Below are 17,989 nucleotides of genomic sequence, written 5' to 3'. Positions count from 1 at the left end.
TAAACTAAACCCATACTAATAAGGTAAAACCCAATCGGTTTGCAAGTTTATCAAGTCAATAATTGAAATTTGTCATATTCAGGCCTTCAATTAGTAGTATTAAGTGCAGTCTTGGATCTTCCTGGGCAAGACTCTACAAGCTTTGATGCAACTGGATTTGGGCAGTTTATCACTCTTCACCCACGGGTGCTGAGATGCATCCACATAGTGTGCTGCTGTTACCGTGCTTCACTATGGGGACTAATATTAGCCAGGTGGTGATTTGTGCCTGGTGGTTTCCAGACAAAGTGCAGCTTGGAGTTCTGTAGTTTCATGTAATCACAAAATGCCGGGACAACAGAGTGCTGCTGAAATACTAAAATTTTTGTCAGGTTGTCCCATCTTTGAAGCTCTGCAGTTGTTATTGTACATTTTTGGTCCACTCCTTGCCCAAGTCCTTTTTTGCCTGGCAATATAGTTAGGCCTGACATGTAAGAATCCTGGAGGAGACAGACTTTTCTTTCACAATTACTGAGTTCACTGTGCATTTGACTCAAGACTTAACAAAATGGTTTTGCTCTTGTTCTGATTAATACATTAAGAAAATTTAATCAGATAAATGGAAGCGTCTTCATGATCTGGTTTAACCTTGGCATCCATAGAATTGTAAAACCTTACTTGAACAGTCATGATCCTTTTAAAACTAACCAATTGATCCAATTTGCCACAGGTGGACCTCTTCAAGGCCACAAGATGCACATGATCAGTTTGGAATCTCCTGCAGAGGGGCTATTTGTTACCAACATGTTTACTGAAGAGATTAAAAAGGTGTATGGTCAATATCAATGTGAGTCATTACAAATTAAGTTATCACAATTATAAATAAAATGAAAACAGACACAGCTTTATTTAAATTAAATGACAAGCCAAAAACGTTAGGAACCTTAGCCTTACACTACTGCTTAACACACAGAAGGGACACAAACATACAAAAACACAACACAAAAGTATACATTTCCATGTAACACATCTTTAATAGAATATTTTTAACTAACTGTACAAATTGAAAAGAAATATTGCGCAAGTAACAAATTGTGAATAAGAACCAGTTAAGGCCATTGCTAGCACACGGTCCAATGTGGTAGATTTGAAGGTGTCAACCGTGGCTCAGAGATCTGTCCAACGAGATCTACAATCGTTCTTTTTGTTTTGTTTGTTAAAAAAAAAAAAAAAAGGAAAAAAAAAAAAAGGGGGGGGGGGGGGAATTCTTTACTATCGCTGCTATCGATGTCCGATGTCCAATCACCAGCCAAATGGCCAAAAATCTAAGTGCAGTATACAAAATACATTGGCAACCTTTTGCATTCGTTTTCACGGACATTCTACTGAATCATAAGACATTAACAGAAATATTCATATATTCTTAAACAACTTGAATTAGATTACACTGAGTTAATAACATTGGCAAATAACTCAAAGAAAAACAGGATGTGTGTCATCTTTAATTTTGGCTTCTTGGCAACTTCCATTGAATTTTCTTTTGATCTTATTCGTGATGCACCCTGATCCAACTCTTACTCTCAAGCACATTTATTAGGAACTAGAAACATACCAGAATGAGATGCCTTCTAAACAACCACAGAAGGTTAAGAGGGTCAGCTACTGTGCCTGCTTAAATCTGCCATCACAATGGAAAACACCGGCCACACTATGTGGGATGTTTGGGTTGGGGAAATTCATTACATCTTTAATTCTCAAGTCTCTTTATTTCGAATGTATTTGCAAAATGAGTAATGGAAAAAGTAAGAGTGAGGTGACAGTTTTGAGGAGCAGGACCAAAAAAAAAACACACCAAAGGAAAGTTTATCAGCCTTTGGTGTGTCTTGAGGTGTAACCACGTGTCTATTACACAAGCTTAGTGTCCACTCAAGTGCTAAGTTTAAATGCTTGTTACGCCCAACGCACCAAAGTTTGAAGTGAGAAGTTTTAGTAAACACAATTTTTCACAGATGAGATTAACATTAATTTTGATCGTAAAACACATGACTTGGCAGTATTTATGTTTTGTTGTCCTGCTAAGCCCAAATACAATTTAAGCTAATGACAATGACACTAAACTGCTGCTGGGCATCACACAGTTCCCCAATTGCACCACTTTATAAAGCTGCATGACAGCAGAATAAATAGTCCAATGACATGACAATGAACATTTAAAAAAGTAGATGAAATTCAAAATGATACATTGTATGTCTCATTAAAAAACACAGTTTAAAAAAAAAAAAAAAAAAAAAAAAAAAAAAAAAAAAAAACCTGCAGCAACACTAGTGAAATGTTAAGCCAAACTTGTTCAGCAGTTTCCTGGTAAACTAATCACTTTTCTTGCTGGCGTTAAAAAACCCTGAGTAACTGATTTATTTCAATGAAAATTATATTTGGGATCTATTCCTTTTCTATTTTCTTTCCTGATGATGATGACGACTGTCTTTGAGTTTCTTGGCAGTAGTACCTACTGCACCTTATCAAAGAAGAGGACAGTTGTATGTGTAATGTGTTGGTACTTTAATTTGAGTCAAGTCACTTCATGCTTCTAGTTAGAATGAAGCCAAATAAAAGGGGTAAAATGGACGCAAGACAAACAAACAAAAAAAAATTCATGCACATAGTAAAAAACGCAGTTTGGTTTGCGTTCTATTGCATTTAGATGAGAGTTCATGAAAGGGTGGAGCCTGCAACAGAAGGAGGACTGGCTAAGAACTGATTTGACAGGCAGCAGGACTCCACGTCCCCTAACCACCATGGTTACTGTTGTTTGCATTCAGCAGGCTGGGGTTGTTCTTTCTGCAGGGGATAGACAGAGAAACCAGATTAGAAAATAACAACAAGGAAGCTTATAAAGCCACTAGGAATTAACTAGCAACTAGTAAGAGCCAACAAAAAAAGCAGATGCTGGAAAATGCAAATACCTGGTTTGGTGCAGTAAGGTAAACAATGTTAGAAACCTGGGATGGGACTACAGAGAGGAAAACAGATAGATGGAAAGAGAAAAAGAAAGGAAGTCGAATAGCAGTTGTTTCTAACAAAGATGTAAGTTAAGGGTCCTAAACACCTCCGACTACTGGGACGATAAAGAACGCAGTGAAAGAGGCACAGCCAGAACAATGAACCAAAACCAATGAATGAGACAGTATAAAGTCATTGTGGGACGCCATCCTTATTTCTCCCTTACCTAGAAATGCATGGGGTGAGAATGATTGATTATGCCTGCAATGGAAGGGAATTCAGGGGAGGGAGAGACAACAACATGCACAAGTTTAATTGTCACATTAATTAATGACGTAAGTGAGGAGAGTGAATCACTGCTTCACCCTGCACCCTGAATTTCTACAGCAAAATGAAAACCTGATACCTGAAATCAGGTACAACGACAGAAAACTAAAATAATCAACCAGCTATTAAAGAAACGTAAGCAGCAAACTTAAGAAACGAGCAGCACGGTTGGCCATTTCTAAAAATCTGCTTCTAAGATAAATTATGAATACTCAATATCAGACTGGGGAGGCTCATAATAGAGCATAGTGATGCCAACTACACTATCAACGTATTTTGTGGCCTGAGAGAAGGCTGCAAAGTGAGAAAAGGCAAACACCTCTTACAAATCCGGCATATGCTGGATACAAAGTATGTCTGAACTAGTCCTGGAAATCACAGATAAAATGAAAATACCTAAATAACGTGACAATAAATAAATTCTTATGGGTGTCAACTGTGCTAAGTGAAGAAAAAACATTCACCTATACAGTGCATCCAGAAAGTATTCACAGCATTGACTTTTTCCATGTTACAGCTTTATTCTAAAAATTGATCGAATTCATTATTTTCCTCAAAATTCTACAAACTATTAATACCCCATTATGACAATGTGAAAGATTTGAAATCTATTAACAATAAAAACCAAATAAAACAAAACAAAATCACATGTGTATAAGTATTCACTGCCTTTGCTTAATACTTGTTGAATCACCTTTAGCACCAATTACAGCCTCAAGTCTTTTTGAATATGTCACAATTTCTCTCTTTGTAAACAATGGCCATTCTTTGGACTTCATGACTCTGATATCCAGTTAACAGTGAGACCTTATATAGACAGGGGTATGTTTTTCCAAATCATGTCCAATAAATTGAATTTCCCCACATGTGGATTGGACTCCAAGTTGTAGAAACATCAAGGATTATCAGTGGAAACAGGATAGGATGCACTAGAGCTCAATTTTGAGAGTCATGGCAAAGGCTGTGAGATTTATTTATTTTTATGTATAGGTATATTTTGTGAAAAACTATTTTTAGTGAAAAAAAAAAACTATTTGAAGAAGCCATTCTGAAAATGGCAACTAGTCTGGATATTGAGATAAAAGTAATACAAAATGGAGTTTAATGAAAGGTTTTCAGTCAGAAACAGTACAATTATAATTCTATCTTGACACTGTTTAATTAAAACCATAATGTGAAGTCCATATATATACTATAGTATTTGTTGTTATTGTTTATTATTGCTCTCTTTTTTCTCACTTCACCCTCCACTCAGACCAAAGGGTCCCCAACCTTTAGCCTGGTTCTGTCTGTCAAACCATATCATTGTTGCAACATTGTTTGCACCTTCTGAGAGTGAACATAACCCAGACTAGGACAAAATAAACAGCGCGTGAAACTAAAAACCAAAAAAAAAAAAATTTAATGCACCATATACAGCCACCTAAAAATCTACAATGTGCTTGAGCGTCACTACTGCTACTATATGTGGCTGTAATATTGCAAATAGGTTGAAACAATGGAGACAAATTTTTTTGTAGAAATAATTAGGGACCAGAAGCAAATAGTGCATAAAAACTGACCTTGGGGTCACACTCGCCATCCTCATCATCATCATCATCATTATCATCTCCTTCCTCATCTTGCTCCTGAGACACAAAACAAGACAGCTGTTTTATACAATTAGAATGTTTAGCAGTGCCAACAATGATAAGCAGCAGTGTGGTTTTTGAGATCAAATGCACAGTACTTCTATTTAAAGTTGGTTCTACTAACCTCTTCATCTCCCTCTTCCAGCTCCTCCTCTTCAAACTGTAAAAATACAAATGAAATCGAGAGTAAAAACATACCTAGGTGTAATGTCACATTTATTACCATAAAAAAAATACCTTTCAGTACTGTAGCTTTTCTGTGTTCACATGTAAGTGTGTGTGTGTTAGAGTAAAACGCTCACACTCTCATCATCTTCCAGGGCCTCTCCAGTGAAATAAAGCACTGCTCTAGGTACTATTCTCTCACGGAAGAAATGACCTATTTCAAAGTCTGTGGCTAGGTTGAACTCCAAGTCTTCATCCTATCAACCAAGTTCAGAGACATTTTAAACATGTGTACAAAAGTGAAAATTACTGGTAATAAAAATAATAACAACAACAATAATAAAAGGTGGTTTTACTCACTATTTCTCCATCATGTGAAGCTGGAAGGGAAAAGACATTTCCTTTAATGATCACTTAACCAAACTGATTTACAATAACTACACATGTTTTAACATGTGATGGAAAGTGGAAATATGGGATTTTAATCTGCACGTTAATTCAATTACTAGTTAAGCCAACAATCACAGGCAGACACTATATCTGGGATATAACTAGAAGTTTTTGGATTAGCTGTAACTTTACCAACATATGAATGTCAGGTGAACGTAAACAATTAGGTAACAGACAAAAAACAACTTAAAATACTTTCTTTTCTACATCAATACATACAACTGAGAAAGGTAAATGCACTTCTTCACTTTGATAGATATGAACCATCAAAATCAATATTTGCTGTGACATCTACTGTAATCCAATGATAACTTTCCAGTAAAAAAAAAAATAAACAATAAAGCTTCCTAAAGTTTACAGTATTAAGTTCCCATGCCTCTGTCTTGTATGGGTTCACATAATAAATGAATAAAATTACATCTTGGGCCTTCAGTTACACACCGGAACACGCTTGACAAAGAGCTGTTAATAGTCATCAGTAATATGCAGAGGCAATACCTCATTAGTAAGGCAAACATTTTCTTAACCAATAAGTGATCAGGTCAAATTTTTGAAGTCAGAATTAATCTGGTGATGTCTAAAAGGGTATGTTGACTATTAAAAACAGAAAAAAATAAAAACAAAAAAAAAAATACAGTCATTACATAAACTGTATTCTGCATTGTATTGACCCATTGAATAATTACAAATTTTAATACATTAGACATAATGGATCTGATTTTATTGAAGATTGCATCTGCTGTTTATTCAGTAGAAAATAATCAAACTGGGGGGAAAAAAAAAAGAGAAAAACAAAATTTCTGGACTGACATACCTCACTTTTGATAATGACAACTGTGTTATGCAGATTATTATGAATTTCTACATGCAATCCTCCAGGGCTTTTGTGTACCACATCTGATTTTTCCCCAACTTTAATTTTCATTTATTATAAATTCTGAGCAATTTTATTCTTGAAAGAACTCCGAGTAGTAAACAGACACATCACGTAGAATAAGAATTCATCACTCATCTCAACTTTGCGTCAACATTATTTGGATGCTTGGCACCACAAATCAATTACTTTTTAAATCTCATTTGGAATATTAATCCAAAATTGGTGTGATATTTTGATTAGTTAAGTTAGAAAAGCTTCAAGTACAAATTCTTACCCCTCAGAGTACCAGGGCCAGTACCAGATTAGAAGAGCATTTTGACCTGCACACTACAAATTGACTCCCAAGCTGATACAAATAAGTCTGGCTCCATCTGCTGTTAAGCTGAGCTTAATGCAGTTACATGCATGCTACAAGACTCTGCTCTGCTTTTCAGCCATTCAGGATTTGCTTGAGGACTGTATAAAACTGAGCACAACCCGCTAATGTAACCTTTAATTTCAATACACAAAGTTTAGTTTAAAAGAAGTAGAATTGGTGTTAATAAAATGTACTTCCATTGGAATTTACCTTTTGAGTTCATCTTCCCTGAATGTTACCCTAATCTTTATTATATTGTCAATATCATTATCTACTATAAATACTCCAGCATTAACAGTTATGATATTATAATCTTTAATATTATCATCATTAACATTATTATCACCATTATGACTTGTGGTTTCCATACATTTTTTGGCACCTTACTTCTTCGGCATACTTTCCGCATTCACCATTCAAACTTCAATACACTCAGCTCACAATAAAGTACATTATTGCCTGTATACTGCTTTTAAAATATTTTTTATACTTTGAGGTTTTTATATTTTTATACTTTAAAACATAACTTTGATGACATCTTCAATGAAATAATCAATGACTTCACAAAATTGCCTTTGAAGTTTTAAAAGCTAACCAGCTTTGAAGTTTGCCTAACCAGTAAATAAGGATCAACGTAGTTTCAGCTATTTCGACAAAGGTAAAGCTTTCATCTATTTCAGCAAAAACAGTTCAGCTCTTTTCAGTTTTGCTTGGAAAATCCTTTCAGCACCGAAGCATTCACAGTGCATTTTCTTTTGGGAACTTTTTATAGTTATTATTTATTCTCCTTCTGATTGCTGTGTTTCATATGTTTTTTGGCACTTAACTACTTCAGCCTACTTTCAGCTAGAAACACCATTCAAATATTAAAAGAACGTATGCAAAAGAGCTCAATATCTTTTATAATTAAAAATATTCAGCTTAAACTTCTAGCTTAAACTTCTTTCTTCTTTACTTCAGTCAACTTTCAACTTTCCTTAACAAATTTTACATTAAAAAAGCAGGTATTTTTGTGTTCTTTGGAGACATGCAACTCTCATAGTGACAGGACTTATGGTTCTTTCAGGATATGGATAAAAGCACAGAGAGTGGTGTCTGAAACTCCCATTGGAGCCACTTCTTCACATTTTGCTAGTCAAAGTCTGAGCAGTTTATAACCTGTCTTCAGAAAATGTGAGTGACTCAGCAGATTGACAGCTGTCTTTGCATGGTAACGGACACAACTGAATCAGGTCATGTGATCAGCCTCAGAGCTCTGTCCCAACAGTTACTAAACCTGAACCTGTTTTTTTCCCACGATACACAATGGACACGCACACACACGCGCAAAACACTTTCAAATTAAAAGCTTTTTCACTACTTTTTTCAGATTTTTTAGCATTTAAATGGTAAAATTTGGTTTAAGTCTACCTGCAGTGATAGGTCCAGGTTTGCCAATTGGACAATTGTTAGAATTTCTTCAACTTTATCCACATTAAGATATAAATGGTTCTGCGTAATTTGACATGCTGAGATTTCAACTTTAATATGATGTTTTGAAATGGTCATAAATTTTACTTTCTTCAGGTGTTCTTCAGGTGACTTTTTCTAGTTTATGTGTGCTCTCACCTTTGATGGGGTTAAAGAAGTTGAAGAAAGAGTCATTGGGGACCTGTTTGGTAACAGTGCGAACAGTGCCACGGCCTTTGTGCTTCTGCTTTTTCTTAATAGTTTTCACTGTCACATCCTTCCCCTTGTCCCAATCTATCTGACATCTAAAAAGAAATGGTATGAACAAAAGTGAGAGGCAGCAGAAAGCAGAACGACAAAAAAAAAGTAAAAATTAGAAGTGCCTAGGGGTGGCTAACATGTGGGATGTAACCAATTTTTACTTAAAAGTCAATATCATACATCCAAGGCACAGTTTATCAAGCATGCTCTGGCCCTCACCCTTCACAGTCAATGATCTCTGGCCCCTCAAAGGAGAAAGGATCTGGAGCATCAGGCTCGGACTTCATCTTGTAGACTTTAGTGAGGACTGTGTTGTTGAAATAACCATTAGGCTCAAAATGGAACTCTAATGTGAAACTCTGAGGGGAAAATACAAAAAGAAACTTTGACTCAGCATTTAAAATCTGTTTAATTTATAAATTCTGCATTTTATTGGTTAGGGCTGGGTACTGAAATTTCATTGGTGCCATAAAAGTATCAAACTACTTTATAACTAGCAGGTACAAAAAAATGCCTCGTCATTCAATGCCAAAATTTAATACCTAAGGAAAGTTGGGAAATACGAAGGTTTCACGTATTCAAATGAAAAGTAGGGCATGTGAATGTAAAAAACAGTTTGGGAAGACGGTGTGACTTCAAGAAGGAATGCTAACTGATTCTCAATATTTTATTAGCACTTGATGAAAGCAGTGAGTGAGATTACTGGATTTGAAAATATAGTTATAGTGGTCTGTTCTGCGTTTGCTTGGGTGACTGAGGCCAGAGCTAAGCTTCACACAGACCAGAGAGCTGAATGTGTACATACATGGACCATGATTCAATACAAAGATGATTCAGCTACGTTAGTAATGCTACGAATCTGTACAATTTAGGACAGATTTGATTAAATTTGGCAGATATAAATTTTAATTAAGCTAGCTGAGAGTCTCGTAAGTGTCCCAAATCCTACTTTTAAATGTACCAGATATAACAACCATGATAAAGTACCTTTTAAAATTACAAATATGTTGTTTCGGTAGCTCAGTTAATCAGTAACTCATCATTAAAGTTCTGCTATTTAATATCTTAGCTTGTCTGGGGAAAAAAAACAAACTTGGAACTATATTATCAGTTTTTCATACTATAGCTGGCTTATTTTAATTATATCTTATTATCAAATGCATCACAGCAAACTACGTTGAAATTCAAATCTTCTGACTAACATACTGTTATGGAAATTTACTATAAACATAATTGGAATACAGAATAAACAGTTTAGTTGACTTTAAATCCTAAAATAGCTAAAATATCAGTTTTTAAAATTCATATCATTAACAGTTTTCTTGATCAATTTCTACTCAATTATGTCTAAATCTTTATTCTATTCGGTTCTGTTTTAGGGTACATTGTGCTTGCCTGCCTTAAGAGACATAACCTACTTCTGTAACCCGTTTCTGTAACTACATTAAAATTGCTGGAATGCTTGTTAGAGTACTAGTTAGAATAGTTATAATAGTTAATAATAGTGCATTAATGTCGGCACGTGCAACTTTACACAACTTACAGCTTTAGTTGATTAGCCAATAAGCTTGTTATGGTGAACATATGACAGTGGATGGGAGACTGTGGCCAGAGTTGAAATGATTGCTTTTTTGCATGTTTATGATCATTTTGACAGTTTAATTTTATTGGTCGTTAACTCTCAGCATTGTCCTCGCATGTACCCGAAAGAGCACTGATGTTGTCTGGTCAAGTTGAGGAGTTAAGACTGACTACTTGAGCTGTATGCTTTCGCTCACTGCATTCAAGGACACTTGGTTGAGCTCCACCCTTGCTCACACACACCAAAATAGAGCTGCTCAGGAATATTTTCATATTTGCTAATCTCAGTGGAGTCTGAAAGTATTAATATTCCATGATGTCAGAAGACATCTTTATATTATTTTTATATTTATATTATTATATATTTATATTTGCATGCTGTAGTTATTCATTAACAACAAAATGTGCGCTTCATTTGCTCCCAGATCACAATTCTTTGTGTCCCAGGTGCTGTTTTTACCGTCCCCAGGAAAACAAGACAAGGTTTATTTCAAGCCCAGCTTGTGTGTACGAACTTAGTACTAACTTAAACACTGGTGTTTTGACTTAAAGAAAGTCAAAATAGCAAAAGGCAAGTTTTAAGCAACAGTATACACTCCTACATTACCGTTTCAAACTGCTGCTTCACCACAATACAGTTTTGTGTCATCAATGAAATGATGTTAGCTGTTAACTTTGATTACTGACAGTTACCGGTTGAATATCACCTAATTTAATCAGATTTTTTAATTTGTCACCTTCCATTATGAGAAGCCATGTTTATTACTTCTGATAAACATTTGGTTGTCAGTGCATGTTTTTCACATCTCACCTTATTAAGAATGTCTTCAATGTTTTTGCAGAGTTCTAGTATCAAAGTTAACATATCATTATTAAGTAAATCTTTAAGAATACCCAGCCCTAATATTGGTGCATCATTATACTCTGTGCACACTAACCATTGGCTGCCCTGGCTCAGAAAACTTGACTTGAATATCTTTCAGGTGCTTTAGGATGGGCTCATCATGTTCCTAGTGGAAGAACAACAGTCAGGTGAGATGGTTAAGACACTGTCCATAAATATGAAATGGCTATAAACATACAAAAGAGATGAATCCCTGAAATTTACCTGTAGCATGTCACTAAGCATGTCGACCCTCTTAAATATGGTTAGCCAGAACTCAGGGATACCTTTTGGATCTTCTTTTGGCGTGGCCTCCTCTTTCTTTGCATCCTCAATAGCAGCTTTTTCTTTTAACCCCTCCTACAAGCAGAAACGAGAGCAGTCATCAATGGTTATCCTGAACCACCTCTCCCACAATCTCTAATTAAAGTCTAGGAGGCTGGGCAGTCACACCTAGTGAAGACTGTATGAAACCGTATATTGCTGTTGAAATCCAGAATAAGAAGCGATAAAAGCACAAAAGACACACAAATTAAAGCTGTACTTACAGCTAGCTCCTCCTCTTCCTCTCGGTCACTGTGCCACTCACACTCTTCATCTGTTGGTTCCAGTGTTCCTGTGACAATATCTCGTCTCTAGGGGACACATACACATACTAGTAAAAAAGGGATTTAGGAACATTAGCATGACAACTATGCATAGGTGTGGTGTGAAAAATCTAAATTTTCTGGTGAAATCAACATACATACATATACACATACACACACAAACAGTACAGACAGGTGCAGCAGGACTACAGCTGCCAGTCTTTGCTGTGACTTAGAAGGGCTGAGTTTTTCTTGTCACTGGCTCTAGAAATAGCCTTGACTGACAAAAGGACAGTTGACTGCTCGTTGTAGCAGTTTTCAATTTAGCACCAAGGATGTGTCCTCACTGACCTAAGGTTGGACCAGAAAGCCAAACCACCACCTATTATTGCAGGGAACAACAGAGGTGTTTCTTAAATATTAATTTTTGTATTAAATATGATATAATCTGTCTATTGCTCTTGTCTTTGACGTGTTTGCATGACTATAAAACAAAAATCTTTATACACCTAATGAAACACATTAAAAAAAAAAAAAAAAAACCTGTACCTTTTCAAACAGTGGCTGGTACATTTCAGCATATTTCCTCTCTAGCTCATGGACCTCTTCATAGAATTTAGCCTCTATGTTAGCACACTGCACCTGTAGCTTCTTCAAGGCATGCACTCGCCTCTTCACTGCTTTTGGAAGCATACTATGAGAAAAGAAAAACAAAGGATGACGTGAATTTATATATTTCATAATTTAAGACACATTTAATTCCTTGCCTAGACCCCAGTCTTTGGAATTGGGAATATTTTTATAAGACTAACTGGTGATTTTTTGTGTATCAGGTTGCACTGTGGATAGGCCTACACTATGAGCATTTTATTTACATAGCTGAATAAAACTGAATCCATGCAAATGCATCTGCGACTCAAACAACTGCATTTTATTGGCACTTGAATAGAGCAATGAGTGAGATTAGCCAGACCAGACTAGAACATCTAGATGTGGTTGCTTTTTAACTACATGTAGGCTACTGTACACTAGTAATTTTCCCCAATGTACTACCAATCTTAAATCTGAGCAAATGTTGATGGACTTCGTGACTAGAAGCAATGCGCACTCTCAAACCCACTCCACCCTCTGCCAGGAGTAGACTACCTGCTCAGCAGTCAGATGATACACAGAAAGACAGACAGCCCTTTTGATAACTGATAATTGGTCCCTGACCATCTGACTCAAACACATTTTATACATGAGACATATTTTATGCATTTTCCCCTCCTTCTCCCTTGAGTTGCAGCAGACATGTTGCTGCACCAACTTCCCACACGTCACAGTGTTACCTTTCTTCTTTTCTTTGTGTCTAATGTTAGACTACACTTCTAAGGTTAATATTTTGCTTCATTACGACCAGAAAAATCATGTTCTCCAGGACTGATGAAAGCTACTATGGTACTTTTGATATCATCAGTATGTTAGAAAACAAGTGCCATCATCAGAATTTTAGTATCAATTTAGTACTGAGGTATTGGTACTTGAAACTCTATATCAGAGAGGTGTTTCTGTAATTAGCCTAAGTTCCAAGATATACATTTTAGAAACACAAGCACAACACAACTCAAGAGCATGAAAAACTACCGCCCTGAAAATGATCATACAAGTGAATCAGCTCATTTCAATTCATTTAGTTTGCTCAATTGTAATTTTAAAAAACTTTTTAAATAATTAGATATTAGCCACATTAAATAAATGTTTATTTAAGCTGAGCATATTTGTTGCTTACTTATTAAATTGCATTGAGAAAAAACAAACCTAGCTGCTTTTACACTGCTCGCAAAAAGTTAGGGATATTCATCTTTCGGGTGACATTTCAGAATGCACTTAAAATGCACTAGAACCTTTTACAGGTGAACTTAATGTGACGTTCTTTAAACTTTTGAAAGCATAATATGCTGTTCCTTACCAAGGTGATAACCCACAAAAATTACAACGTGAATTATGGACCAGACATGACCACGACCACTAAATGTTGTGGTTCAATGACAGTTTGTATTTATACAGCTGTTCACATTTTGATATTGTGAGACCAAGATGAGACCTAACAACATTGACATTTTCTGTTGTAGTATACACACTACTGCTGTTAGCTAAGTAATTGTTTGAGATGAAGAAATTACCATTGCATGCTTCTACTTAAATGCCCCTCTTTAGAATGAAGTTTTTACATTTTCCATAAATGTCACCCAAGGGCCACCTTGCTGCCGGTCCTGAGCCAAGATAAAATTTGAGGATTCTGGCAGGGAGGGCATCTGGTGTAAAAACTCATGTTGAAAACAGTTGATCTTCTGTTTGTATCGTGATGAAGTTAATGTAACTACCATCATACAGCATACAGCATTACCACCATCATATGTTGTCTTAGCAACACCAGCATGTTTTAACCATTACAATCTTTGTATTTTATACTCTAACTTACATAGCACAAACACAGTCGAAGCAAGTAGCACTGACCTTTCCAAAAAGCTGAAAGGTCTATCCATCTGCCCACCTGGATTTTGCGGTACAATATCCCCTTTACCTGTCAAAGAAAAAAACCTTATTGCATTTCTCTTATTAAGAGCTGCCCTGTATATCAATACTAGACATATATCAAAAAACAGTATTACACCACATTTTGTTAGTACTAGAACAGGCAGCTCTCGTGGTGTATAAGAATAATAGCTGGAAGTAAAAGAGCTCTAGAAATTACTCATGAACTTTTCATTTAATATATAACTATATGCGGTTAGTCATTTTAAGCAACAATTCTAAATCTTGTCTGGTTACATTCTAAAATATAAGGGTTTACAGATTGTGCATATGTTGTGAAATAAATGGTTCGATCCCTGGTCCCGGCTATATGTCAAGTGTCTCTGGGCAAGACACTGAACCCCCAACAGCCCATTACCATCCCCAGCTATACGGTACCGGTCCAAGCCCTATAGAAATTGGGGAGGGTTTTGTGCTCACATAAAATCTATAGTTTAATTTGACAAAATTAAATACTACTACTCTTACCTTTACTGGCATCCATCATCAATGGCAACTCCTTCCTCTGTTAGAAGCAGATGAATTAACTACATTAGACATGTGCTAATGAAGACGACTGAAGACAACCATGTCGAAATGTATTGGTTAGTAAGCCCAAGTTTGTTTTAATGATTGGTCTACTTGTGAGACTTTTACCAGCATAAAACGGCACCAAGTCATTAATGTTGAAGTTGCAAATGTTCAACCAAAGATGTACAAACAGAGACAAGTAGCTACTAGAAAAACACAAGAGCAGAGCATCGAAGCTAACTTCAACTGATATCAACAGCAACACTGATGTTAAGCAAACGCAGGCCGATGACGCACTGACATGCTAATGGCAGCTGAGCAACGCTACGGACTGCCAAAGTTAGCATCTATCCATTTATAACAACTGAAGTGGACATTGCAGCCTCTGACAGTTACAAATAAACATTTATAGGATAACATTGAATTAATCTACATATTTGTATGGACTTACCAATGAGACTATACCGACGATCACTCTATATGGGCGGTGCCAAAATCTGACAGCAGCTAGCCGGGCTAGCTAATGCTAGGTCTCAAGAAACTACGAGGCAACGTGCTGTGAACAATGCTTTATTTAGCTTAAAAAGGGCGAGGGTTACGATTTAAATTAACTCATTCTCAGCCAATAGTACACGACAATTTGGACAGAGAGCACTGCTGAATGAGTAAACTAACCAAACATACTATACCTTCTTATAATGTAGATAAAATCTTTAGTTAGCGTTAACGCTGTGACTGCCTACTTACCGCTATCCGCACTGACAAGCTAATTTCAGCTAGCTTCCGTTAGCTCGCGGGTTAACACAGTAACCAGAGTTCAGAACAAAGTGTCGTCAAGACAGTTCACCAGCTGTCAATCCAATTAGGGCAATAACTCAAATCGTTAGTGATTAATACCCAAGGACATCGTAAATACTCCAATTAATAAGATAATTGTGTTAACTTGCTTTTTAAGCGCCTCTTACCTTTAGCTGAGCAAAATTCCCGTTGGTCGCCTCGCTCACGCGTCTCCGCTTCAACACCCACGCGCGAGCATCACACACGTTCCAGCATCCTGGATTCTGATTGGATAGCTCATGAACGAGGACTTGGTGCTGCGTTCAGTGTTGCCTGGTAAAAATCCAAGTATTGCGAAACACTTCTTTGCTCTTTTTCTCCTTTATCTTTTTCTTCTTCCTCACCTGCCTTCATTTAATGAAGTTTGAATCGTGTGCGTTTTGTTTGTTTCCCTGGAAGTACTAGACCTTCCTGCTCATACTGGTACAGTTTCTCATTTCTGCTACTTTCCTTTAGATACTGTAGTATTAATACCTTTGCTCTCTCTATTCATTCTTCTTGCCATTCATCCACAACTGTATGTGCTGGTACCCAAACAAAATTTACAACTATTTCTAATCTTGTGATTCTAAAGAGAGTTTATTTGAGTCTAGTAAATGAATTTAAAGAAAGTTTTCTGACTTTCCTTACTGTTAAAATGTATTCGGTGTTACTGGACTAAAGATTGTCAACAAAACATGAATAAAATGCAATTAATACTATTTTTACATTTGATGAAACTAGCAGATTTTTTTATTTAAAATTAACAATAAGTAATAATAAATATATATTTTTTAATCTCAATCTCAGTTTTTATAGTGGATGCATGCATGGGATAGTATGCATATTGGAGTGTATGGGATTCATGAAGTGAGTCTAGTCTAGTCTATTGATGCATTTTGGGAATTCCTATCTAGATTATTGACATTTATTCATCCGGCAACAATTACATCCAAAGCCTTATAAATTAGAAAGAAAATGTGTGGATTGAGTATAGAAAAGAATTTGGGGGACAGCTTGAGCTTGGCAGATTTACATGTTTCATACTCTTTTTTTTTTTTTTTTTGTTTTTACGCCAGATGCCCTTCCTGATGCAACCCACCCCAATTTCTATAGGGCTTGAACCGGCACTGCATAGCTGGGAATGGTAATGGGCTGTTGGGGGTTCAAACCGCTTACCCTGTGATCCGTGGACAACTGCCTTTGCCAACCAAGCTGCTTTCCATTTATAATAAATGGATGTATTCTCCAAGTGATTCTCCAAGAGATTTTAATGACTGGGGAATGTTTTTGTATGCATCCCCTCTTTTCACAGAGTTGATTTGGAGTGTTATTTTGGGTAAATGGTTTAGATTTTCACCAGTAACCTGACCTTCCAGATACAGGAGTATTTATACTACAGCACTTGAACAAACTGCACTCCGGTGCTCTCCATTTAACTAAGTGTGTGACTTTGGAAACCAACTGGCTGGCAGCTGATTTAGTTGAGTTACATTAAGTGGGGGGTGAGTCTTTATGTAATCATTTATTTACAGATATATGCTTGATTAATTTAGATTTAATTGAAGGGATCTGTTTTCAAACATGTACAGTATTCTTTGTAAGAAAAAAAGTCATTTTTGTTAAAAAAGCCGATTCATATTGACCATGATTCAATGTTGTAAAAAAAAAATTAAATAGAAGGTGGAAACTTCTTTTCATAATTACTTTAGACCACAAGAGGGCTTCATAGTTTATTTTGTGCTTTATTAGAGACAATTTATCTCAACGCTGAAAATGACCCAAATATTCTCTGTCTGAATATTGACATATTTATTTATTTTAATAATTTTCCCCCTCCTTTGTCTATCATATTTGGCTACAACAGGGCTACATCTAACTTTAGCTTCTTTGTTTCAGCATTGCATATCTGGAATTTGTTAAGGGTAAAGTGTTTTTTGTACTGTATGTGATAGAAGCATCTTAAATGTTAAAATTGTGAGAGTATCTTACTGTATAAATATCTTTGGTCTAAGGTTTTATTTCATTTTAGAATTGGTTTAATATTTGTTTGATTTTATTGCTGTTATTAGTCTTTGGAGATGCCCAGTGAAGAACCCAATTAAACCATGCAGAATATTGATCTGTTTTTTATTAAGTTTCAAAGAATAATGGACTCACAGACATGAAACATAATAAACTGATGGTTTTAGTGTTTCTATGGTATTTGTTGACAATAAAAAAAAATGTGCAAAACCACTGACCCTATCTTTGATTGTCAGCCCTTTTTTGACAGCTTTGGCAGGTGACTTTTACATTATAAAATGAACATTCCCCAAAATGTAATTTGAATACAAAGGCATCAATGGGACAAGAGTAGTCTTTATCAGCTTTGTCAAATAACATTACTCTTTCTGTTGGAGTTTAGGGGTGCAAGGGATTTTAAATATGATACAGGACTTTTGGATTGGGACGTGGTCAAAGCTGTGAGTCATCTTCAGATAGACCAATTTGCTTTTATTCGCTCACCAATATCTAAAATTTGAAAATCCACAGCAT

General features: G+C 35.9%; 1 protein-coding gene across 4 annotated transcripts; it reads right to left on the bottom strand.

The window, feature by feature from the left end:
* Positions 1-862: 862 nt before the first annotated feature.
* nap1l4a (nucleosome assembly protein 1-like 4a) lies at positions 863-15,710 on the bottom strand. Of its 4 annotated transcripts, XR_010914221.1 has the most exons (16): positions 15,601-15,710; positions 14,594-14,630; positions 14,048-14,114; positions 12,098-12,242; positions 11,510-11,596; positions 11,187-11,321; positions 11,017-11,088; positions 8,717-8,856; positions 8,396-8,541; positions 5,463-5,482; positions 5,240-5,359; positions 5,062-5,097; positions 4,869-4,934; positions 3,206-3,240; positions 2,943-2,989; positions 863-2,817 (listed from the first exon to the last, which is right to left on the bottom strand). XR_010914221.1 is itself a non-coding variant. In XM_067501969.1 (15 exons), the coding sequence occupies exons 2-14, from the start codon at positions 14,610-14,612 to the stop codon at positions 3,235-3,237; spliced, it is 1,059 nt and encodes a 352-aa protein (XP_067358070.1). In that variant the 5' UTR covers positions 14,613-14,630; positions 15,601-15,710; the 3' UTR covers positions 863-2,817; positions 3,206-3,234. The 4 variants fall into 4 exon arrangements, 3 of the variants coding, with proteins under 3 accessions (XP_067358070.1, XP_067358068.1, XP_067358069.1); XM_067501969.1 differs by lacking the exon at positions 2,943-2,989; XM_067501967.1 differs by lacking the exon at positions 3,206-3,240.
* Positions 15,711-17,989: the final 2,279 nt, after the last annotated feature.

The sequence above is a fragment of the Channa argus genome, chromosome 4 (assembly GCF_033026475.1).
Source record: "Channa argus isolate prfri chromosome 4, Channa argus male v1.0, whole genome shotgun sequence".
NCBI classification, from domain to species: Eukaryota; Metazoa; Chordata; class Actinopteri; order Anabantiformes; family Channidae; genus Channa; species Channa argus.
This window is presented reverse-complemented; position numbering and strand designations above follow the sequence as displayed.